The 26406-nt window shown below is 36.5% G+C and overlaps 1 protein-coding gene across 8 annotated transcripts in view; it reads right to left on the minus strand.

The window, feature by feature from the left end:
- Positions 1–26406, minus strand: part of THOC2 (THO complex subunit 2) — a 110384-nt gene that overhangs the window by 72749 nt on the left and 11229 nt on the right. For all 8 annotated transcript variants that reach the window (XM_047081911.1, XM_047081906.1, XM_047081910.1 and 5 more), the window contains exons 2-7: positions 22593–22651; positions 17490–17581; positions 14349–14400; positions 10293–10363; positions 9301–9422; positions 8609–8742 (exon numbers count right to left, since the gene is read on the minus strand). In XM_047081911.1, coding sequence (XP_046937867.1) covers positions 8609–8742; positions 9301–9422; positions 10293–10363; positions 14349–14400; positions 17490–17581; positions 22593–22651 — 530 coding nt within the window. The remainder of the gene's footprint in view (positions 1–8608; positions 8743–9300; positions 9423–10292; positions 10364–14348; positions 14401–17489; positions 17582–22592; positions 22652–26406) is intronic.

Below are 26406 nucleotides of genomic sequence, written 5' to 3' on the forward strand. Positions count from 1 at the left end.
AGACGTAGCTCCTAAATGCAAGCTAGCCACTTCATTGGGGCAAGCAAATAAATACTGATTTCTTCTAATGCTGGAGGAAGGAAAAAAAACAACTGTTGAACTTGGAAATGTTAGTTCTGAACACAGTGTGTTATACATGAGTTAAGAGATTTTTTCAAAGAAAATTCTTATATAACCTATTTTATAAGAGAGTTTGAGTTACTTCTATTAACTCCACACTTATCTTTAATACTATAAAACTAATATATGATTCATAGCATCTTAGCAATCACTTATGAAACCAAACTCTCCAAATATAAAAAGTGTTTCATTTTATTGTTTGCTTGTTTTTTTATAAAATCCAAAGAAAACATATTCTTCTATTTCTCATACTAAGGGGAAAAAAGACTAACAAAGGATCATGTCTTACTGAAAAGAGCTCCAGATTCTCATAAATTCTCCAAAGAAATATTTACCTGAAGGTCTGAAAAGAAAACTTCTAAATATTTTTGCCTCTCCCTATACCCCCAAAAGGTATGGCTTACGAATGTAAAAGTGACTCCAAAATACCAAATGGAATTTTTTTTTTTATAATTTGAGAGAGAGAGAGATAGCAAGAGCGAGCATTTGGAGAAGAGGGGCAGAGCAAGAGAGGTAGAGAATCTTAAGCAGGCTCTATGCTCAGCATGGAGCCCAACACAAGGCTTGATCCCACGACCCTGGTATCATGACCCAAGCCGAAATCAAGAGTCAGACACTCAACCTACTGAACCACCCAGGCACCTAGCAAATGGAATTTTTAAAAGCAGCTGGTGGAAATATAAAATGTAAAATGGTACACCTACTTTGTAAAACTACCAGGTCCCTCAAAAGTTAAACTGGTAACTACCCTATGACCCAGCCATCTCATTCCTAGGTATATACCCAAGAGAAATAAATGTCTATGATCATACAAAGACTGTACACAAGAACTGATAGCAGCTTTATTTGTAATAGTACACTCTCAAGTGTATCAACATATAAATGGACAAACTGTAGTTCAGTATAACTGTAGTATGTAAGGGGGAATAATTACTTAGCAATAATAAGAACTAATAATACAAGCAACAACATGGATGAATCACAAAATAATTATGCTGCATAAAATAAGCCAGACCAAAAAAGAATACTCACTGTATGATTCCATTTATAAAAGAATTCTAGAAAACGCAAACTAATCTACAGTGACAGAAAACAGATCAGTGGTTACCTGGAGAAGAGGAAACACAGTGAAGGAGGATGAAATACAAAGGTGCAAGACAAAATTGGGGGGTGGGGGGGCAGGAGGTGGCAGAAATGTGCATTATCTAGATTGCAGTGATGTTTTCATAGATGTATACATACATTATAACTCAAATTGTATGCCTGAAATATGCAGTTTATTTATGTCAAATATGCCTGAATAGAGCTGAAAAAAAAAATGCCTCCAACCTGCTCTAACACTGACAATAAAGATTATGAAAGCAAGACCTAGCAAATTCTCCAGCTTTATAACTGCTCTTAACTTACTAAATATAAAATCCAATCACTAAATAAAAATACTCTATCAGAGATAAAAAAAGATATATTAAATATAATTTTGATAAAATTGTGGGTTTATAATTACCTCTTAAGCTACATACACAAAACCTGTGAGATAAGGACTAGAACAGCAACATGTTACATAGAAATGTTTTGTTTCATTAACATTGCAAAAGTTGAGACCTTCAGCATGCTAGTGTGAACCACCCTGTCTTTTTTAACAGTATTACTGCATCAAGGCTATTCTATCAGTGACCTGCACTGTGAGCTACCAATTTCTTTCTAGGTGCAATTTAAGGTAGTAATCTAAAAGAAAAGCTATGTACTTCTATTTATAACAGATATCAACCTTTGCATCTTTCACAAAAGAAAAACTGGTTTTTGAGTTTTCTATTAAGTGTCTCAGGTGTCATAAGTTAGTCCAACCAATTAGAATGACTTGCTCCATAAGATGTTACAAGTAACCAAACCCAGGATTTAGAAAATGATTTTTAAAGCCTTAAAGATTTGCTAAGTAACAGTTAAGCTATTTCATATAGAATAAGATTCTAGTAATAATCAGTAAGCTTAGAATGTCCAAAATAATTTTTTTTTCTAATGGCAGCTGTGGTAGAACATAGGCACTCTTGTGCTCAACCATCTTAGAAAGGCTTTTTTGTCTAGCCCAAGCATCAACAGTCATGTGTTCTTGAAAGAGAGCAGAAGCCTAGCTCCCTACCTCGATCACGAGCTACATTAGGGATATATACACACATATAATGCCTTTATGGCTTTCAAGGAACAAACGGAACCATACTGGAAAGGAGCAAGTAGAAAAATAAGTGACAGATCTGGAATGTACTCATTCCTTCATTTAAATAAACATTAAATAACTACCTGCTATGTGCCAGGTGCTTGTGATATGGAGATCAATAAAAGGCCTAAAAGAGTTCACACCTTTTGGATGACAGGCCTTTGAAGCAATGCACTGAAAAGTAACTCAAGTTTCCCCCGAAAGATAGACAAGATGACTAGTATATTAGAGCAAGTGATTGCAACTAGAGTAAAAAAAAAATATTGATTAAACTGACAATGCCTGTTTTAGCAGTGGGCCAAATTGAGATTACTGACAGAAAAAAAAAAAAAATCCCAAGGTAATATTGTAAACAAGACTGGGAGAGATGTCCAGCCTGTACATTTCAGACAAGAAGACAGAAAGATATCTTCAATCATCATGTTCTGAACAGAAACGACCTTATGAGACAGAGAAAAACCATGCTGTGAACAGAAGGACATGATCTGGCATCTATAATGACTTCAGAAACAGGCCAGGTCTGAATGCTTGTGCCCCACCTCCCAAATTCATATGTGGAAATTGTAATCCCCAATATGACGGTATTTGGGAGATGAGGTCTTTGAGAGGTGATTAGGTCATGAGAGCAGAGCTCTCATGAATGAGAGTAATGCCCTTAAAAAAGAGAAGTCCCCTACCTCTTGTACCATGTGAGGATGCAGCAAGAAGTCAGTAGTCTGCAACCTGGAGGAGGCCTTCACCAAGAACCCAACCATGCTGGCACCCTGATCTTGGATTTCCAGCCTCCAGAGCTGGGAGAAATACATTTTTGTTGTTCAGAAGCCACCCAGTCTGTGGTAATTTGTTATAGCAGTCCAAACGGACTAAAACAAGCTAATAAAAACCTATGCTGGACTATTTCTAAGAAGTAGTAGTATTTGCAAAAAACTGCACATCTGAAGGAAAGAACCAGAGAACCAAGATGCAGAGAAACGTACCTAACAAAAGTATAATTGTAAGAAAAAAAAAAGTATGTTTAAAAAAAAAAACAGTATGTTTGAGAACAGCAACTGCCGTCTTCTTTGTCACAGTGGAAAAAACAACTTCTTTGTAATTAGTATAATAGTAAAAAAACTTCAATAAAGCAAAAACATAGGTAAAGGAAGCAGTCAACTGGCTTCCCTTTCAAAGGGACACAGAGAGCTGACACAAAGATAAGATGCCTCTAGGCTGAATGGCCCTTATATCCAGATTGGTCCAATCAAACACTTGTAGTTGGTCCAATACAATTATTTTATTGGTCCAATAAAATACTAAGTACGTATATACTTAGTACACTAAAGTACACTCAAGAAAAATTAGTCAAAGGGGTTAAATGTCTCACAATTGCCCAAGAATCATTTGGCCTGGAGTCTTACTTGGTTTTTAATGGCCCTCTGGTCACTTGCCAAGTAACCAAGAGGACTTGTGGGACTGAAGGTGCAGAGGCCCCCACCCCAGGCTTCCCCACCCCCAGCAAAATCTACAGCCTTGGACACAAGACAACAAACGAAGGTCCCAAGGCTTGGTGAAGAGGGTTCTGCTTTTGGGTGAGAAGGAAAGGGTTAGAGTCTAGGCCAAACAGATCCTGGACCACTAAACCCAAAATCGGGAAGAACCATTTGCACTCCCTAAAACTAAACTCCAGTTAGCCTGCCCCAAAACTAATTTTTAGCCAGAACTCTTGATTTAGAGCAGAAATCAGCATACTGCGGCCCGTGGGTCAAATACAGTCGGTCTCTATAAATAAAGTTGTACTAGAACACATTTATTTACATATTGTCTATGGCTGCTTTCACACTACAATAGCAGAGTTGAATAGTTGTAACAGAGTTGAACAGGGCAACATATGGCCCACAAAGCAAGCAAATATTTACTATTTTACCTTTTATAGAAGTTTGCTGACCCCTAATTTAGAAGAAAGAAAAAGAGTACCCAGCTATTACTTTTATTTAAAGGGCATTCAGAAAAGTAGAGTGCCTATAGTTTGGTTCAACAAAGGAGTCCATCTCTGATATCTTTCTTTGAATTTCTATAAGATTTTTTAAAAATATTTTTATATTTATTTTGAGAGAGAGCAAGCAGGGGAGAGGTGGAGAGAGGGAATCCCAAGCAGGCTCTGCACCATCAGCACAGAGCTCGATGTGGGGCTTGAACCCACGAACTTTGAGATCATGACCTGAGCCAAAACCAACAGTCAGACGCTTAATGGACTGAGCCACCCAGGTCACCTCTAAAAGATGCTTTTTGCCATCTGGATGCAGGGTTCATTTGTGTGGGGTCTATGACTTGGTAGCTGAAGAGCCTACTAATTGCTATCCATTCCATTTCATAAGTTTTTAAAATTTAGTGTCAGACTTGAGATCACAACCATCAGGTGGACTCAATGATTCTGCTTCTTTGCTTACTCATGAAGTAAACAGCCACTGTCTCACAGGATATAAAACACTGTTTATTTTGTTTAGGATATACACATTTTAATGTGCCAGAATCTTTTAGGGAACAAATGACTAGGTTTTAATTAAAGTATGATAAATAAGGAGTTCTTCTGATCAGACCAAGTGTCCTGAAATTTAAGCGCATTTAAATGCATACCTCTCAAACTAGGCATCAGTTCTGCCAATGGTTAGTGAAGGAAATCAGACCTGAGATAGTTTTGTAAGAGGTGTTATGTCCAGATTGCTCCTATAGAGAAATCAATGGGAATAAACAAGGGAAAACTCATCCAAAGATGCCATGAAAAATAAGATACTGTGTCAGTGAACAGCTTTGGCCAGATGAGACAAGGCCTGCGTGGAGTCTGCATTGAGGGGAAATCCAATAAATTTTTAACACTGAAAGAATACTCATTGGAACTGGAGTCTTAACCTCAATTTTCACGTCGATGAAAAACTCCTTTCTCAGACAATGGGGAGGAGGATGGACTCAGCTACCCAGAGAGAAACCCTGAGTCAGGGAGTTGAGTTTACTAAAATTCTCCATGTCAAAGAAGAGAGGTGAAGAAATCACTGTAAACTCTATGAGAAAGAGAGAAAGATGCACGTATTTTTCAGCAAGTATTTATTTGGCACCTACACACTAGGCACTGAGGTTAGAGATACTAACCAAACAAGACCACTGCTTTCGTGGAGCTTGCACTCCCATGGGGGTAGAAAATAAAATTCATGTCATATTATATGGTGATAGTGCTCAGAAGGAAAACTAGTAAATGAAAGGGAGTGTTGAGGGAGGTGGCCAGGGAAGGCGATACTGAGGAGGTAACATGTGAGTGCTTCTGGTCTAATGTGCTTGGGGGTACAGCTGATAGACCAGAATACGGGTTTAGCCCAAGAAATCAAATTGTTTATATTCATGGAAAATCCATATATATCGTGAGCTTGTAGTTGTGACTACCACATTGTTCTTCAGAGACAGTAACATAACCTATTCCGTATGAGAGCAAAGTTCAAGATAAGACAGTAGTGTTTATTTTCCCAGTTAGATATAAGCATACCTTCAAGAAAATCCTTCTGTGAAATGTTCCTAAAATAGGACTAAAAAGGTATAAACCCACAAGGACAAAACTTAAAAGAAACAAGGATAGACAAGAATGTCAACAGGGGCACCTGGAAGACTCCGTCAGTCAGGAGTCTAGGTGTCCAATTCTTGATTTGGGCCCAGATCATGATCTAACGGTTGTTAAGACCACTCCTGAGATCCATGCCCAGCATGGAACCTGCTTAAGATTCTCTCTCTCCTTCTCCCTCTGCCCCCTCCCCGATGTGCACACTTGGGCAGGCGTGGTCTCCCTCTCTCTCAAAAAAAAAAAAAGTCAACAACAGATAAAATACAAACAACTGAGGAGCTTACATAGCACAATGAAAAATTTTTAAGTTTATTTATTTGAGAGAGATAACCGGAGGTGGGGGGGGAGTTAGGGGGCAGAGGCTCTGAAGCAGGCTCTGTGCTAACAGAGACCCTGAAGTGGGGCTCGAACGCATGAACCTCAAGATCATGACCTGAGCCAAAGTCAAGACACTTAACTGACTGAACTACCTAGGCGCCCCATAGCACAAAAATTTTTATGTGAGAAATATCATCTTAAAAGAGTCCATGGCAAGATGTAAGGAAAGACAAACCTAATGGAGAGCAATACTGCCAAGCATCTGAAACTAGATCAAAATGCTACAAAAAAAATGTAGAGCCTATCCTGAAAAGAATAGAAAGGAAACCCTGTAGGAGGATTTTTAAAAGTGGTCACTGCCACACAGATCAGCAAGAGCCCTGCAGGCATGGGCTACCAGTCTTGGTGGTAAATTAACAGGAGAAAGTAGCAAAGAGAGTAAATCAGCTGCCAGAACTAGACTCACTTCAAAGGGGGTAGCGGAATGTGTGAAATATGTGATAGGCATTAAGGAGTGCACTTGTGATGAGCACTGGGTGTTGGACAGAAGTGTTGTATATTTACGTCTGAAACTAATATTACACTGTATGTTAACTAAAGGGTAAATTTAAAATAAAAGCTCCTGGGGCGCCTGGGTGGCTCAGCTGGTTGAGCATCCGACTCTTGATTTCGGCTCAGGTCACGATCTCACAGTCCGTGAGTTCAAGCCCGGTGTTGGGCTTGGCGCTATGCACAGCCTGCTTGGGATTCTCTCTCTCCCCCTCTCTCTGCCCCTTCCTTGCTCTCTCTCAAAATAAATAAACATTTTAATGTAAATAAATAAAATAGGGGCGCCTGGGTGGCTCAGTCGGTTGAGCATCCGACTTCGGCTTAGGTCATGATCTCACAGTTCATGGGTTCAAGCCCCACATCAGGCTCTGTGCTGACAGCTCGGAGCCTGGAGCCTGCTTCAGATACTGTATCTCCCTCTCTTTCTAGCCCTCTCCCACTCACACTCTGTCTCTCTCTCTCTCTCAAAAATTAATAAATGTTAAAAAAAATTTTAATAAATAAATAAAATAAAAACTTCTTACATGCTATACCTGCTGATCACCAAAAGCCTAAGCTAAAAACAAAGATAACTATAGTAAATCTAGCTTTGTCTGGGACCCTACATATAGAATGGAGGAAGGGGATAAGGATTGGGACACTTCCTCTCTCTTAGTCATACATGAATTTCAAAAGCAAAGAAAAAACTGAGAAGTCGAGCATAAACATCCCTTAAAATATAATCAGTGAAGCAGGGAACAGGGCTTCTCCAACAGGTCTCAAAATCTAAGACATCTAGGTGCTGTGAAATCTTCCTTAAGATAGCACACACCTAAAAAATAAGCAAAAACTCTTTCCATTCAGAAAAATAAGGATTACCCTACTTTTCTACCATTCACTCCTCCTTTCTATAGAAGCCAATGATTTCCTCCACTCAATGCAAATAAAAAGAGTAATGCTAAAGAAATTCTCTATTTAAAAGGTAGGGAGAATAACACTTCCCTATCTTTTACAACACCTGCTGCACTTAGCAGGCTGTTGTAAAGACAAAATAAGGTTTGTATCAAAGTCCCTCATAAAGATATTTTTTAAATCAAGTTCAAAAGAACTAAATATCTCCGTGTTTCAAGAGTTCAATAAAGATTTTATTAAAGTTTCACATTTGCTTATTTTTTGCCTATAAAAGTACTGAAAAATACTTAAAAATTAAAGCTAGAAATACTAGAGAGAGCAGAAACTAATACCAACACAGAGGTAACTGTCACAAAAAGATTTCTCATAAACACCATCCCAAATTTTTTTTAAGTAGGCTTCATGTCCAGCACAGAGCCCACCACGGCACTTAAACTCACGACCCTGAGATTGAGACCCGAGCTGAGAACGAGTCAGGCGCTAGGGATGCCTGGGTGGCTCAGGTGGTTAAGCGTTGGACTCTTGATATCAGCTCAAGTCAGGATCTCACGGTTCATGAGTTCAAGCCCCAAGTTGGGCTCTGCACTGTCAGGGCAGAGCCTGCTTGGGATTCTCTCTCCCTCTCTCCCTGTCCCCCACCCCAGCATACATGCATGCACGCGTGTGCACTCTCAAAATACTCAAAATAAATAAACTTTAAAAAAATTCTTCAATTAAGAAAAAACAGATGCTTAACCAACTGAGCCACCCAGGCACCCCAATATCATCCCAAATTTTGTTAGTATTGATAAAATCTTAAAAGTACAAGCTAGACACTTCTCTCTTAATTAAAAAAAAGAAACCTATAGGGAACACACTCACTTTCTCTTTATGGATATTCTCCAACAGTTAAAAAAAACTTAGTAACACATACTGTATATAGATATTTGTCTTACCTATTAAAGATTTGATATTTTCTAAGATTAAATCACTAGTAATATTTCCAGATAAATCTTGCCCCAATTCAGCAATCAGCTTGGCATAACCTTCATTCTCTTCTCTTAACAAATTGAATTTTTGCTGCTTATAACTGAAATTAGATAAACATCATAAGGGGGATAAAATTAATTCAATTAAAAATTACTGTATTCTTCTCATTGAATTTTCTTATCTCTCTTATTTACAACAATCGTAAGAATGGTTGTTCAAAGTTTACTTCTTCATGTAGCTTTTAAAATAAAAATTAACAGTGGCTCACAAGAGACACCCCAATGTTAATCACACAGGGAAAACCAGTAACACAAAGAAAGAATACTGCTAATCTCAAGGAACAATAACATACCACTATTTCCATCACTAAGATGTACTAGAGTGTATCCATAGTTGTAAATTATCTTATTGATAATAATAAAAGCACTATTATTTTAACTTCTAATATGGAGAAAAATTAACATTGGTTTCATACAGATAAAGTTCACTGCTGACTCAATAATCATAGGCTATTTTTAAAAGGGAAAAAACACAATACATGCTAACAGCAACAAAAAAAATCTTCAAACTGCCTTTTAGAAACTTCTAGTATTCAAAATGAGAACTAAGAAAACATACTCAGATACTTGATCTGCAACATAAAGATACATGTACTTACAAGAGCTTTGTCTTGATTTTAACTGACTTTTGATTGAACTGCTGTGATTGTTTAATAAGCCCTAATGATTCCAATGTTTCTGGATCCAGGCGTTCCTTTAGAACTGTGTCTGAAACTAAATACTGTATTAAAAAATATTAAAGGCCATTTATTCCTTAGCATTCCAATGCATATGCAATCTTAATGTATTCAAAATAATTTTTCCCAAACAATATTAAAAATCACATTAAACATATATCAACAACTTTTAATTTATAAAAAAAAATCTTGGAACTTCAATTTAACAAAAAGGATGACTCCCCAAATACTGAAATATGTGACATATAGCTCTTTTAAAAACTCACTAAAAAATTACATGCGTGCTGTACACAGCCTACAAGTAAGAACTACAGATGAAATTCTGATTAAAGTTGAGTCTGTCAACTGAATTTTTCTTTAAGATTAATATAGCACTTCAGCCTTCTTTAGTTTCTACTGTTTAAGTCAAATTCTAGTACAGCAAAGACAAGGACACTCTTCCAGGTCTGAGTAATAGCATTTCTCCTCGGTTCTAAATTTATGAACACAAAATGGTTTACTAGACAATGATTATGACAAGTTCTTGAATTTATTATTTTTAAACTACCTCCATTCTTTTTCTCCTTGCCTAATAAAGAGTTTATGAAAAACTGTTCAGTTTAAAAGCTGTCCACATCATTGCTACTCACTTGATAGATGCTTACCTTTTTCCTTATTTAGAACTTTCTAGGTCATGAATATGACCAAAAGTTTAAAATATACAGATTGTTTAAGTGCTATGAAGCATCCATATTTCATAGAAATAATCAGCATGTCTAATTTTACAAAGCATTCGATTTCAAAATCCAAATCTCACCTTATAATGAATGAATAGCCAAGTGAGTGTCACTATCTTCCTCCATTAACATGATTAACTATGATTACAATTGTTCAACGTAAAAATCTAGAAAGGAAAGTATTTTTTTATAACTTACCAAACATGCTAATACCAATTGTGTAAAATAGTCTCTCTTGCTTTTTTCTTCTAAACAATTTGTCTCAATATCTATAATGATGGAAGAAAAAAAGACAAAAGTTTGATTTTTCTAGACTCTCTACAGCACTATAATAGGATACTTATTTTCTTTAAAACTAATTTTTAAACCCCTCTTTCTGAGTTTGGAAAAAAATGTGTAAATATAGTAAGCATGAGCTGTCCTTCATATGCATATGAATGCTTAGGATTAATTTCTCCTCATGCTGGAGACTGACCCTGGGACCAATGGCATACCCATAAAACGGTAAGTTGATTACACAGGAACTACATGCTATGGCACTAGAAGCAACAAAACTTCGAAAAATTAATGTTCTCAAAAATGGAAATATTCAAGCAAATTTTAAATGACCACACATCAGAGATACTAAAGAACGATTGTTCCTTAGGTGGAAAGTTGGACTGGGTGAGAACAAAGATCCCTTCTAACACTAAAGATCCTCTTACTTGTGAAGATCAAACCCTTGACTCTGGCCACCTTGGTACCATGTACCACATTCTAACCAAGCTACCTGGCCATCAACTCTATGAAGAGACAGTATTAAAAGAATATTTTTAACATCTTATTTTGAATTACAATTCTGGTCAGCAAATAAAAATTTATTCATGATTTTTATTTTCTTCCTACTGAAATATTTAAAAACTGAGACCCGAGTTTCAGTAAATTATTCAGAAAATTTGTCAATTTTATGATGTAGGAAATAAAACAATTAGCTTTTAATGCCAAGCATCAAAAAAAAAAAAAAATTCAAGGAGGATTGACAGGATTACAAGGTTGATCTCAGGATTATTGCTTTAACTCAACTCATAACTTAGAAGAGGCACCAATTTTAGAGATGCAATAAAATTGTCTTCTAAGGGTTCTACAGTTCTATCCAGATGTCCTACCACTGCTTTGCTTCAGTTTACTTTCTATTGCCATCACTGAGAATCAAAAGAGAAAGGAATTTATCATCAAACATATCCATTTTCCTGGCCCTTCTCCCCTTTCCCTTCTTCGACAATGCCATTTCCCAATATCCTGGCCACTGTAGCTAAGCACATGGTTAGCTCAAGTGTATTAAGAGAATTTCAGGGTGTAATTTATACAATGTAACTGTAATACAATCTCATCCTCTCAATAAGACTTTTAATCCATGTGGATCTCATCAATCCCTTCCAGGGACTCCTAGCTGCTTCCCTGTTGTCTGGTCTTCTGGTCCCTCCTCAACCTAGAACTTCAAGAATATTAATCTTGAGGGGTCAGGACTAAACTGGACCCATTCTTTTAACCAACATCTATCTACCAAGGCCCAAAAGTCCCTAAGATCTATCCGAAAAGTCCCTAAGATCAGAGCACCTGGGTAGCAGGTTCATTCTCTTCAAGCCAAGTCTGCTCTCCTCTTAGCTACGTGACCTGATCAAAATACCTCTGCTGATCCACCTCAACAATCAACACAGGACTCTATTATCACAAGTATGTATGCCTTCCCTGTTTTCTTTATTCTTTTTGTCCTAACTTATGAAACTATTCTAATAAATTTATTCATTATCTTTGACTCATCAACCTTGAGTCAGTACTTGGTAAATTCTCTTTAATTTCCCCTATGATTTTACTAAAAAGCCCTCAGCCATTTTCAACTCTAGGCCCCAGGATCACCAACCACCCAATCCAGCTTAGAGATCCCATCAGTGCATCAAGTTACTTCAGACTTCCCCTTCCAGGTTAATATAGCTCTCAGGTTCCCTCATCCTTACATAATTAGTCTTTTAAAGAAGTTGCTATCTTAACCAGGAAAGTACAGCACTGATTTCTCTTATAACTGTTAAAATATTAGAAAGATAAAATGATGTAGTAAAAAGATTATGGTCTCTGGAATCAAAAACACCCAAGTTCAAACTCTGGCTAAATAAAAGGCCTTGAAAAATCCCTTCTCTGAGCTTCAATTTTCTGATCTGTAAACCTACCTTACAGAAGTTGCTGTGAGGATTAAAATAAAATTAAATGCGTAACATAATACTTAGAACATAAAAGGTGCTCCAAAAATGGCATCTACGTTATTACCGTTATCACTATCTTACAGGTAGCTTCCATTCTTACTCCTATTCCCCTAGTTTGGTCTAGGGTCATCCTTGGATCTTTTTTTTTCTGCTAAGGGTAGGGATGGGTGAGTGAGGGAACAGCTGAGTGAAATTCTCTAAGTTTGCCATTCTAATCTTGCTTGTAAAAATTGATAGGCTAGGGGCACCTGGGTGGCTCAGTTGGTTAAGCGTCCAACTTCGGCTCAGGTCATGATCTCACGGTTCGTGGGTTCGAGCCCCATGTCGGGCTCTGTGCTGACAGCTCAGATTCTGTGCTGACAGCTCAGACAGTTCAGATTCTGTGTCTCCCTCTCTCTCTGCTCCTCCCCGACTCAGGTTCTATTTCTCTGTCTCTCAAAACTAAATAAACACTAAAAAAAAAAAAAAAAAAATTGATAGGCTAAAAGAAATTTCCCAAGAGAAACCAAACAATCCTCATAAATTTATGTTATCAGTAAAAAGCAATGACTTGTAACAATAATTCATATTACTAAATAACTATGAAAGGAAAATATATCCTAATAGAATAAACCGATAAAGAAATTATTAGAACTTACTAGTAAGCTAACCTATGATCACCCAAAGAAAGACATAAAATATACTCCTGACACTATCAAGGAACAACAGCTTCCACAAAATGTTACCTACAAATCACTTTCAGTCCTACAAATTTATAGTAAAAAGCATTTTTTTAATTTTTTAAACTTGTCTCATGCTGTATTTATATGTAACATAATGTAATACCTTTACTGCCTGCTTTAAAAATTCAGCTTAAGAGGTTTTTTTGTTGTCACTGGCATAAATCAATTCAATAGACAATATGAACATATACTTTATGATCCAAACCAGGACAGTTTTAAGACTGAAATAAGGCACTATTAATTATGCCATGGAAAACAAGACAAAGTGGGACATATGGTCACCCTATCAGTGGTTTGCTCTTTTCATTTATCACTCACAGTCCACATACATTTTGACCTGTTCCTGACATTACTGTTGTTATGAAATCTTAAATATCCTGAAGGATCAAGCACCAGGCATTTAGATTTGTTGAGATCAAATTCCCAGATTCTCAGTAAGACATTTAAGTAACCTATCTATTCTAGGAATTAAGATTAATGAGCTAAATTAATTCACTCCAGCTTGACAAACTCTCCGAGGATATCTTATTTTAAAGTGAATACTATCATGTCTGCTAAAGGTTTCTATTAGATCAAAGTTCTAGAAAGCATAATACTGATGGAGAAAACTGTGCTCAAAGTTATTTTAATTCAAATCTAAAATTAGAGAAATAAACTTATAATATATATTATTTTTTAAATTCATGCTTCCCATGGAGAGACACTACCTTTTGTTCTAAGTCAAAGAAATATTTCTTTTCCATCTTGCATAAATTCTTATTTATTCTGGAGAGAGAAATTGCTATTTCCAAAGCTGGTTTCTCATCCTCAAAACAAAAGTACTTTTAATTACTTTGGCTCTTCTTGCTCTTTCTAAAATTAAGAAGAATCAAGAGAGTATATATAATAGCAAAGTAAATATCTCTTGAGTGTCCTAAGTTTGGGATTCTCACATTCATTGATAACCTGAAGTGAAGAAGATTAATCCTGTGGTTACTAAAATATGAATAATTCAGACTAAATGAACTTCAGAAAACTTTCTTTACTTGAAATGACTTAATTTAGCTCAATTTTATATAAACATACATTCCAAAAAACTCCCAACTATTTGAATTATAAACTAAAACCATCTAAAGTTAGTTTATAAACAGTGATTATACTCACATTTGACTTACAACACCACATTGTCTATAAAAGTAAAATAATACAATCTAGATTTGTAGAAACATTTGTTTGAAAGAAAGCATTTTATTTAACACAGTATATTAATTTACCAAACAGCACTTTTACAGGTGAAATAAAGGCTTAATACCTACCTAATATGCAGAATACATCAGCAAGAATGGAGGGCATATCCTCACGAAATTCCTAATTATAAAAATATAATTATTCACAGTAAATACATGAATAGCATACCAGCAAGTATGGCTTCAGAACAACACTCTTCAGTAAAACTTAAAACCTAACAAAACCCCAACACCACTATGGTGACAAATAATAAAATTCTTCAAGTTTCATAATACAGAGAAAACAGAAAGAGGGAGACAACACTTGGAAAAAAAATGTTTAAATGTCTACAGTGTAATAACTTCATAAAAAACAGAAACCTAAGCAAGCACTTCAGGAAATATTAAAGAGCACAAATGAGTGACATTTTTCCAAAGAAATTCATGTTAGAAACCACTGGAATTTGGAGTACCTTATACCTACCTAAAACAAGACTGTTAAAAATGGTACATTTTTCATCTACAACTTTAAACGTTGTGCTCATGCCTGAATTAACACTGATCTAAGCGAAAGTCCTAGTAGTATCAGAACAGAAATCTAAAAAATACAAAAACAATTACAAGCTGTCGTTCCAGAACTCAAGATTTTCTGAAGATGAAAATAATACCAAAAATCTATCTTTATTTTCTTTATGCACTGATGTTTGTAGCCTTTGAAAAAACCCAAAATTCTCCCCTCATTTCTGGATGAAAATTTCAACATTTATTCTAGATTTGTCTCCTGACTTTAGTAAGGATCATAGTTCAATCATTGCAATTAGTTTGCTAGCACTACAGCAACCCTTAAACTAGCCTTTTTCAGATACCAAAGGAAAAAAATATGATTCTAACAAAAAAACTGGCAGCTGTAAGAGACACGCAAGATATGCCTCCATGGCTAAGAAGATATGGGGCAGTGAGATACAAGACTATGAGAAAGCCATGGCAAAGATCCAGCTGCAAAAGTATATAGAAGGACTCAAAGGAAAGGGGAAGCTAAGTAAGAACAAAATACATATTAAATCTATTTCAGGGCACCTGGGTGGCTCAGTGGGTTGGGCGTCCGACTTTGGCTCAGGTCATGATCTCACGATTTGTGAGTTTGAGCCCTGTGTCGGGCTCTGTGCTGACAGCTCAGAGCCTGGAGCCTGCTTCGGATTCTGTGTCTCCTTCTCTCTCTGCCCCGCCCATGCTGACACTCTGTTTCTGTCTCTCTCTCTCCCTCTACCAAAAATAAACATCAAAAAAACTTTTTTTAATCCATTTGAACTATTCATTTTCAAAAAATGGGAAAAAGTATTAGAATCAAATCCATAAATACACTAAACTCTATACCAGTGGCCAATTTACAGAAGTAAATAACCTTAATTGCATACCAGACTTCAGTCTCAAAAGTTTAAGGGCTATGAACTTTCACTAAGTCTACTTGAATGCAAGTACTCAGGCTACTTAAAGACCAGAAATGAGGGAGCCAGACCAGAGTGTTCAACATGGAATATTAGTTGTTGAAGATACAGACTACTCCAATAGGAATTAATACTGCTGTAGTCAAATAGATACAGCTTAGGGATAAAAGAGAAACTCATACTGGGCCTCTACTGTATGTAGGTGGAAAAAATCCCACAGCTAAACATAGAAGTTCCTTAAGACTATCCTTGAAAAGCACAAAAAGCATACAAAGGAGATTACCTATCTTAACAGCAAAAGGCTACAGAAGCTTAAAACAACACAGGGGAAATTCATACTGGTATCAAGAAGCTCCAGGTCTTACCTCACTGGAACTTATTATGAAAGCTCTTCTCAACTGGGTAAGTAATTATTTATACAAGGTTAAAACCAAGCCTAATAATAACAGAATAATACACTGCACTTAAGTGAAGAAACTTAACTACTGGTTTACAATAATTAACACCCTTAACAATTTGAAAGCTCATCATACAATTCAAATACCAAACACCCATGAAAAGTATCTGGTCTGAATCTAACTTAAATTCTCTAATAAATGAAAGAGTGAAATAATAATCACGTTAAAAAGGTTAGAAAAAAAATCTAGTTATTCATATTTTCTAACACAGCAAACACATGAAAATTGGCATCAAGTGAGCATTAGTTAGAACTACGTAGGGGCGCCTGGGTGGCTCAGTCGGTTGAGCGTCCGACTCCGGCTCAGGTCATGATCTCGCAGTCTGTGAGTTCGAGCCCCGCGTCGGGCTCTGTGCCACCAGCTCAGGCCTGGAGCATGTTTCAGATTCTGTGTCTCCCTCTCTCTCTGACCCTCCCCCATTCATACTCTGTCTCTATCTCAAAAAAATTAATAAACATTAAGAAAAAAAAAAAAGAACTATGCAACCTCAATGTAAAATAATTTAGGGGTGCCCGGGTGGCTCAGTAACCGACTCTTGATTTCAGCTCAGGTCACAATCTTCCAGTCGTGAGATCAAGCCCCTCATCAGCTCCAAGCTGGGCATGAAGCCTGCTTAAGATATTCCTCCCTCTCTCTCTCTCTCTCTCTCTCTCTCCTCCCTCCCCCTCCCACCCCTCCCCACATTCGATCTGTCTCTCTCTAAAAATAATTTTAATCCTCAAGTTTTAAAAATATATTTAATATCTAAACATAACCACAAACAAAAGAAAATGCTTTGCTATGCTATATTGGGAGAAAAATATTCTAGCCAAATTATTTTTATAGTAGCATTTTTAATTAGGTATACCTTGATTTCATTATAATGCAGGATTTTTTTTTTTTTGCCCTCCCAGCTAACCTAACATTTTCTGCTGTACTCGCAACGAGACAAAAAGATTAAAGTATCTTTAGTTCCGCCTAGCAACAACGGCTTACCAATACTGCCTTAAAACATTACTATAATTTTGAATAAAATGAAACGCAAGTTTTACACTTTAGAGATCTTTGTATCAAAAGCAAAATACGTGGGGCGCCTGGGTGGCTCAGTCAGTTAAGCGTCCGACTTTGGCTCAGGTCATCATCTCACAGTCCGTGAGTTCCAGCCCCACGTCGGGCTCTATGCTGACAGCTCAGAGCCTGGAGCCTGCTTTAGATTCTGTGTCCCTCTCTCGTTCTGCCCTTCCCCCGCTCGTGCTCTGTCTCCCAAGAATAAACATTAAAAAAAAAATTTTTTTTAAAACAAATATGTAATAATTATTAAAATAGAAAACATATGTATATATACTTACACTAATGTCATTAAGAACATTAGATGCCTGTTCATGCTTTAGATTTCCTTTAATGACATGGTATGATAACTCATAAAGAGCTTGCTGGAAATCTGTTGAACATAAAAGAAGGAATGTGAGAACACAATCTCTCGAACATAAAAGACCCTCTGAGGGAAGACTTCTATATTTCCTACTTCTCAAAATTATAAGTATCAATAATGATGAGAAAATACACTTTTGATGCTTTTCTCTAGCATGTTTTTTTCCTTTTACTTTCACAAAAACACAATACTAAAAGTAGAAAAAAGTTAACCTGGACTCCACTACAGTAACTACTGCTTTAAACATTTCCTTCCCATCTTTTCCTACATGTCTACATATTTTACATATTTGCATCCACAGTGCACATCATGTGGTATTCTGATTTCCCCATAAACACTTTTTAAAGTATTTTCTCATGCTACCAAAGTCTCCAAAATTATTTTTAAGGACAGCATTGAACTCCAGCAAGTGGATATAAACTAAATTAACCATTTATTTCACCAGCAAATTTCACAGATTTTTCTAAATATATTCAGATTATAGGCAATTCAATCTCAGGGCAACAGGTAAAGAATAATAGTTAATATAAAATTAAGTTCTATCCATATCCTACTGTCAGAGAAATTTCTATCCAAATCTAGATCTTTTCTCCTCTATTTTCATCAGAATTCAAACTTAAATAATTACATATGTACATACATAAAATGGCAGTCTAACGAGAACTGTCAACCACAAGTAGTCTCATTTGCTATTACCATAGCCTCCTTTCCTGGAGGAGGAATTTGGGGGTCAGGGGGAGTTAGTGGTCAGGTGAATACCTCTTTCTAACCATATTTTTCTTTAGTCCTATACACTGAAAACTTTACCTCCTTTCTCCCATTCAAAGTAGAAAAACAGGGGCATCTGGATGGCTCAGTCGGTTAAGCATCCGACTTTTGGTTTCACCTCAGGTCATGATCTCCCGGTCTGTGGGTTCGAGCCCCGCATCAGGCTCCATGCTGACAGTGTGGAGAATGCTCGGGATTCTCTCCCTCTCCGCCCTCCCCCCGCCCCTCCTGCATGTGCACGCGCACACTCTCTCTCAAAATAAACAAACTTTTTTAAAAAGTAGAAAAACAATTGTATGGTGACAAATGGTAACTATGCTTGTGGTGAGAATAGCATAATGTATAGAGTCAGAGTTGTTGAATGACTATGTTGTACACCTGAAATTAATGTAACTATTATGTGTCAACTACAAAAATTGAAAAAAGTAGAAAAACAAGAAGCTCTAAAAAACAGTTGTAAAGTCAAGTCAATTTATACTCCCCTTTTGAAGGGAATCAAAAATCTTTCAGGGCAAAATAGCAAGTAAACCATCAAATATTTAAAAATCTTCTCCCTTGGTTTTTACTAGTCACAAAAAAGGAAGAGTATAGAAATCAAAACTTATATCGATACCCCTTTAAACAACTTTATTTATTTGCAATTTTATTAATTTATAATTATTTTACAATGAAATCAATTTGTCCATTAAATTATTTGCTAAAGAAATATAGCCAGAGTATCCCAATTCCTTATGAAGAATTCATTATTAAACATGGTCGAGCACCTTTTTCATAAATATGCCTTCATTATACTTATGATAAACTATACAAAAGCCAAAATGCAAAGGAAAAAATTTCTATTTGTTAGTATGGTAGAAATATGAGGTCAATTTCATGCTTTCAATTTCCAATAAAATGCTTTTGTAACAAATAATATTCATTTAAAGTTATCCAGAGGCACTTGGGTATACATGTTGGGTATAGAGATTACTTAAAAATAAAATCTTGGGAGCCTGGATGGCTCAGTAAGTTAAGCATCCGACTTCGGCTCAGGTTATGATCTCACAGTTCGGAGTTCGAGCCCCACGCCAGGCTCTGTGCTGACTGCTCGGACCCTGGAGCCTGCTTTGGATTCTGTATCTCCTGGTCTCTCTGCCCCTCCCCCGCTCGTGTGCACGTGCACTCTCTCTCCAAAATAATAAACATTAAAAAATTTAGTAATAATAAAATAAATAATAAAGTCTTTAAAAAAAAAAAAGGTACAGGCAGGGGCACCCAGTTGGCTCAGCTGGTGGAGCATGCAACTCTTGATCTTGGGGTTGTGAGTTCATGCCCCACGATGGGTGTAGAGATTACTTAAAAATAAAATCTGGGTGGCTCAGTTGGTTAAGTGTCCTACCTAGGCTCAGGTCATGATCTCATAGTTCATGGGTTCAAGCCCCTCATAGGGCTCTGTGCTGACAGCTTGGAGCCTGAAGCCTGGCTTGGGATTCTGTCTCCCTCTCCCTCTGCCCCTCCCCTGCTCACGCTCTGTCTCTCTCAGTCTCTCAAAAATAAATAAATGTTAAGAAAAAAAAATTTTAATAAAAAAATCTTTTAAAAAATTCAAAATAAAAAAAGTTATTCAGATATCTTAAAAAACAAAAAAGCAGTCACTCTTAGAAGGACAAGTTGAGCATCATAAACTAAATTCCCAGAAGAATATGGGTTCATTAGGGGCTGAGGGAATACTAATCTTATTCAGAGAAGGAGATTAGAGAACATATAGCCCAGGTCATTTTGCTGACATCAAGTGACATAAAACAATCACAATGTCATCCACAAAATAGCGAAGACAGTCCTCAATTCACATGTTTTTAAATACCCATTGAAGTGGTTAGGAAAGTCTATCGTATTTTAGCCAGAGAAACAAGAAGCAGTAGTGTAAGATTACCAAGGCTAACCCCACAAAATCCTGTAAATTCTATACTAACGTTGAAAACCATTACATTTACAATGTGGAGGAAAACCTAACAAACATTATTATACACAAAAATAAAGATTTTATCCTAACGCCAACATTTCAGAAAAAGCAGGGTTTTTTTTTTTTTTAAGTTTATTTACTTATTTCTTTAGTATTCTCTGCGCCCAACGTGGGGCTCGAATTCACGACCTGGCGATCAAGAACCACATGCTCTTCCGACTGAGCCAGCCAGGTACCCCTCAGAAAATTAGTTTTAAGGATAGCCAAAAGTAAAGGGGACATCTAGAGATTCTTAGATATTCTCTGTGGGATTTAGAACACTGAAGACGCTAGTTCTTGGTTCTGTCAGGACGATTCATGTTTATCAGCCATCATTACAATATCATTATACTAGGGGGAAGGGACTTACAAAAAGGAGAAGTAGTCTGTGCAAGGGAAACTGCCTCCCTTAAATTCAAAGGAAGGGCAGAAAGGGAAAGGGCTGAGGGAACACCACCCAAACGCAATCCCCCTGACAGATTAAATGAAATTCTGAAGAAATAACATTCAGTTAGTTTCCTGCATAGACTACCAACTGAGGCCTTTAGACCAAAGCCTGATTGGTGGCAGAGACTGGCCAAAGAATGTACATATTGAGGAAGCATGCAAGGGCAGGTGAAAGAGAGCACTGGCAATTCAGCCAATGAGGCCACACTCATAACTGTTTTTGGTTTCATATGTGAATCAGAACAACGGTACAAATTAACAATAATCTGATATTTATTAAAGATCCATACAGTCCCATTTAAAACTGAAGAGTAATCATTCTGTGTTACACTATTTATAGTTTTTCTGAGAATTCTTTCTCTTATTCTACCCACATAAGATTTTAATCATAAACAAGACAGACGTTAACTGAGAAGTTATAAACTTGTTTTAAACATAGGGAAGCCTGGGTGGCTCAGTCGGTTAGGCATCTGACTCTTGATCTTGGCTCGGGTCATGATCTCACAGTTCATGAGTTCGAGCCCCACATTGGGCTCTGTGCTGAGGGCGTGAAACCTGCTTTGGGATTCTGTCTCTCCTTCTCTCTGCCCCTCACCCGCTTGTTCGTTCTCTCTCTCTCTCTCTCTCTGTCTCTCTCAAAATAAATAAACAAACCTAAAAAAAAAATAAGGAAGAAAAAAAGTTAAGTACCCAAGTGCTTTTAGAAAGGAATTTTTTTTTTTTTACTTTCTTACATTTCTGGCAGTCAACTAATTTATTCAAAAGAAAAGGCATTATAGCAACCTCAGAAATCTTTATAAATGATCATGCAACTTTATAAGCAGGATAAATTGGAAAATAAGTGGGGATGTGGGCTAGGAATGTTAAGTGTTAAAATAGGTCTTACCCAAATGACAGGAAAAGCAATGGCTAATTCATTTGTTTAAAAAAATGCTTTCCACTAGCAAAATACAAGCATTCTTTAAAAAATATACACTCATATTAAGATAATATTTAATTTTTGATAAAACAAAAATAAATCTATAAACATGGCTTTTGTCTTTTCACAGACATAATTTATATAACTATAATTAATTTTATTCAATCATTCTTTATTTAAAATAAATTATTGATTACAAATTATTTTTTCCAGATTGAAAAAATGTTACAGGTTCTACCCTCAGTGAAAGCTACATATGAAAATGCTTTAAACTTACTAGACATAACTGCTTTTGTTTTTGCCTCTCCTTTTCTAAATCTAATGCCTGATTTTAAATAAATGTTAAAATAAATTGTAAAATCCTTTAAAATTTACATCCTGTTTAATTAATTTTACCTAATAAATCATACTTGTGATATGCAGTAAACAACTCCTTTGCTTTTAATGTTTTCCATGACAACTGTCTTTAATAAGATCCCTAGATACCACCTAAACATAACCAGCTTTAGTAAAAACACAACCTCAGTTTCTGGAAATTTCCTAGTGCAAACAAGATCAGAATAGTTTTTCCAGGCTAGCTTTTCTCTTCTGTTTATGACTGATAACTAGCCTCTGTAATTTTTAATACAGCTACCAACTGCTGATATTTAGCTAATCATGTCGCAATTATAAAAGCCAACATATGACGATTATGCAGATCAAATAACATCCATACAGAGATATATAGTCTTACCATAACTATAGTTTTAATCCTAACTGTAATATATTCACATAAAAGCTTTATATAATATGAACTATATCTCAAACCTTTTGTTTTTCATTCATAACAATTTAACAGAAAACAGGACATCTATTAATGTTGACCAGACCAAAAATAATAGCTATGATACTTTTAAAAGTCTTACCTCTGTAAGTTGAACTATCATGGCTTTTATTTTCACTGAGGATCCGGCATAAATGCAAACTAGAATAAAATAGAAATAATATGTATTAATTTCCAATCCTAATATAGATGATCCTTATAGAGTATATTATACCAACTAAAAATATTTGGAAACGTATAAGATATGTTTAGATCCATTAGTTTATAATGAGAATAAAACAAACCTAAAAACCCTAATTGGTCAGAACTGGAGGATGCTAGTGAATCAATTCATTATTTTTGAAAAGTGGTAAATAAAAGAATAAAAATCAAGCACTTACTCTGTTTTTCACATATGAACCTGTAGTTGATAAGAAATGTCTCTGTACTGAAGTATTTCAGCTAATGAAGAAGGAATGACAGAACATAACCATTTTAAGATTCCTAATAAATTGAAGGATCTAAGTCAGCATCTATCAAGAACTGTTTACATCACAAGAGACAAACATTATGTGTATCCTGATCCTGATTTTGAAAGAATACACCAAGCCACCTATGAAGTTGTCTTTAAAAAAAAAAAAAAAGCCATGAACCTAAATTCAGACTGTGGAAAACTCTACAGACAATGCCCCAGTCCCTTCAATAAATACACTGCAAGGAAAAATTAAAGATGCTAGGGAATCCTCAAGGTAAAAAAAGGCTTAAGAGATGTATCAATCACAATGTTTGGACCCTATCTCAAACAAGTATTTTTTTAAATTAACATTTCTGAGTCAATTGGAATATTTTACAAAGATCTTATAAATTCTATAAAAAGTTATCTTTAAAAGATAATGCTGAAATATTCACAGATGTAACGGTATTTACTTCAGTAGAATGGGAAAACGGGTGGGGTTTTAGATGAAACAAGACCGGCCAGCAGTTGAGAACTACTGAATCTGATTGATGATTTCATTGGTATTCTACTTTCTCATCTGTTTGAGATTTGTTGTTTCCAATAATAAAGTTTAAAAACAAAAAAACCTGAAAATTGAAAAAATACTTGTATTTTAAAAACCTCTTCATTAGATTAATTTAAATGTTGCAAAGAAGGATAGATACATAGAATACAGTGAAAAGGGATAAGCTTAATTGGAATTCCAGAAAGAGAGAACAAGGGCAAAAGCAGTATTTGAAGAAATAATAGCCAAGAATTCAGTTTTCTAGAACCTAAGTGAAATCCACAACTGGGCATACCATAGTAAAGCTAGAGAAAATCAAAGACAAAATCATTTAAGAACTGGGGGGGGGGGGGGGAACCTATCTTCAGGACTTCTCAACAAGAGCGTGGAAAGATACATCCAAAGTGCTGAAACAAAGTACCTGCCCACCTAAAAATTCTATACTCAAAAAACATAGTTCCAAGAAAAGACAAAATAATGACTGAAGTTCATACAAACAATAACTGAGTTCACGCACTAAAATAAATACTTAAGGACATTTCTTAGGCAGGATAAAATTATTAGAGAGAACTTTAGAGTTACAACAAGAAATGAGGAAAAAGCGGCAGGTACATGGGTAATTCTAAATGAATATTAACTGATAGTTAATAATAGGGTCCTGTGATATTTAAACATGTGCAGTATTAAATATCTAGATAAATGGAAAAATAATATTGAAATCCCTCAAAAGTAATGTGAGTTTATCCCAAATACACAAAGTTGGTTCAAATTAATTCACCACATCAAACTGACTTTTAAAAATCATGAGTTAACAGATGCATAAAAGACACTTGGCAAAATTCAACATTCATTCACTAGGTTTTTTTAAACTGTATTTATTCATGGCAGGGGGGGGGAGAGAAAGAGGGGGGAGAGAAAGAGAGGGGAGAGAGAGAGAATCCCAAGCAGGCTCCAAGTTGTGAACAAGGAGGAGCCTGACGACACGGGGCTCAATCCCACAAATGGTGAGATCACAACCTGAGCTGAAATCAAGAATCGGACAATTAAACAACAGAGCCACCCAGGTGCCCCACGCTAGTTTTTTAAAAAGATTCAAAAATAGGGATAGAAGGGAACAGTTATAATTTGGTAACACAGCAGCTCTCAGTGTGGTTCACGAATCCCTAATCCCCAAGACACTTACTAGAGTTCTGCAAGGTCAAAACCATATTCATAATAACACTAAGACATCATTTCCCCTCTTTGCGGTATTAACATTTGCACTAACGGTTCAAAATAAAAGGAAGGAAAGACTGCTGGCACCTTAGCACGTATCAAAGGCACTTGCATCAAATTGCCTCACTGATTCTTCGTGATCAAGAGATCAAAGGAAAGCATAAAGCCAGTCCCATGTAAGATGTCACTAAACTGTTTCATTTTATTTTTCATGACCATTCACAAAACAAGAGCTGGTTTCATTTCACTTAAAAAGGTACTTAATTGGAGTGGCATCAGCAAGATGGCAGAACAGGAAGCCCCAGGCCTTCCTTCCTCCCAGAGAGGATAAAAATTACAGAAACACCAACTCAACAACAATATACATGCCAAGTCCCTTTATGAGAAATTCAGAAACCACTTAAGAGGCTCCAGGTGAGCACTAAAACAACTGCATCAAAGCCAGCAATAAAATTCATGTCACCCTTTCACCATTGTCCCTCCTCCTGGCACAGCACCACACAACTGGAAAAAAAAACTCCCAGCTCCCGAATTCTCCCTGGGGAGGGAAAGAGAAGACTGGACTTTACATCTAACATTCTGACTTGGGGTGGGGGCTGCTGCCAGAGAGACTAGTTTCTTTCCGTAACATCAGAAGCACAGAAGGACCTGGCGTACTCTAGGTGCCCGAGACCTGCTGACAACAAAAAACAGCTGGGTGGTGAGCTGCAGATCCAGAGAATCCACAGTACAGCAAACAGAAACCAATACAGCTCAGCAACCTCTCCCTCAGGGGACAAAGAGAAGACTGGAGCATGTGCCCAACGTTCCAGCTTTTGGGTGGACTGCCTGAAGGACTTCTGTTTAGCCTGACCTAGGGCACTTGACAGTACCCAACATACTCTAGCCGCCTGGGGGCCACTAAAAACAAAAAAGAGCTGGATGGTATGCTGCTACTGCACAGGACAACAGATGGACACCAAAGGAGTCCAAGCAAATGAGTACAAGCTTCTGGAAAAAACTGGAAAATACCTTTAATATGGAATCTATACACATAAGTCCAAAAGACATATCCACAGAGAAGGTCTGAGAAGCCCCCAGATGATCCAATAGCCAGGATGCTTGGTTAAGGCCTTTCCCTGTACTGTGCCAATCCATAAACACTGGAAGAAAAGAGTGTTTTTTCAAATACAGTCATACAAGCACAAAATTAAAAGGATGTAAAGAAACAGGGAAAATGGCCCAATAAAAGGTCCAAAAACTGACCCTGAAGAATTAGAGGTGTATGAGTTACCTGATGAAGAATTTAAAATAACTATCATAAAGATGCTCAATGAGTTCAGGAAAATGATGCATGAATAAAATGAGATCTTCAACAAAAGGATACAAAATATTTAAAAAGAACCAAACAAAAAGATCAGTGGCTGCCAGGGGTTGCGGACAGCCAGAGATGAACAGGCAGACACAGGATATTTAGGGCAGTAGAAATACCCTGATACCCTAATGGAGGACACATGTCATTATACATTTATACAAACCCTTAGAATGTACAACACCAAGAGTGAAGCCAAAGGTAAACTATGAACTTTGGGTGATTGTGATGTGTTGATATAAATGCATCAATTGTAACAAAGGTACCACTCCGGTGGAGAATGTTGAAAATAAGGCAGATAGCTATGCACGTGGGGACAAGGGGTAAATGGGAAATTTCTGTACCTTCCT

Source organism: Lynx rufus, unplaced genomic scaffold, assembly GCF_022079265.1.
Source record: "Lynx rufus isolate CCGP_SWC_20201006 ecotype Redwood Valley unplaced genomic scaffold, mLynRuf1.p SCAF_19, whole genome shotgun sequence".
NCBI lineage: Eukaryota > Metazoa > Chordata > Mammalia > Carnivora > Felidae > Lynx > Lynx rufus.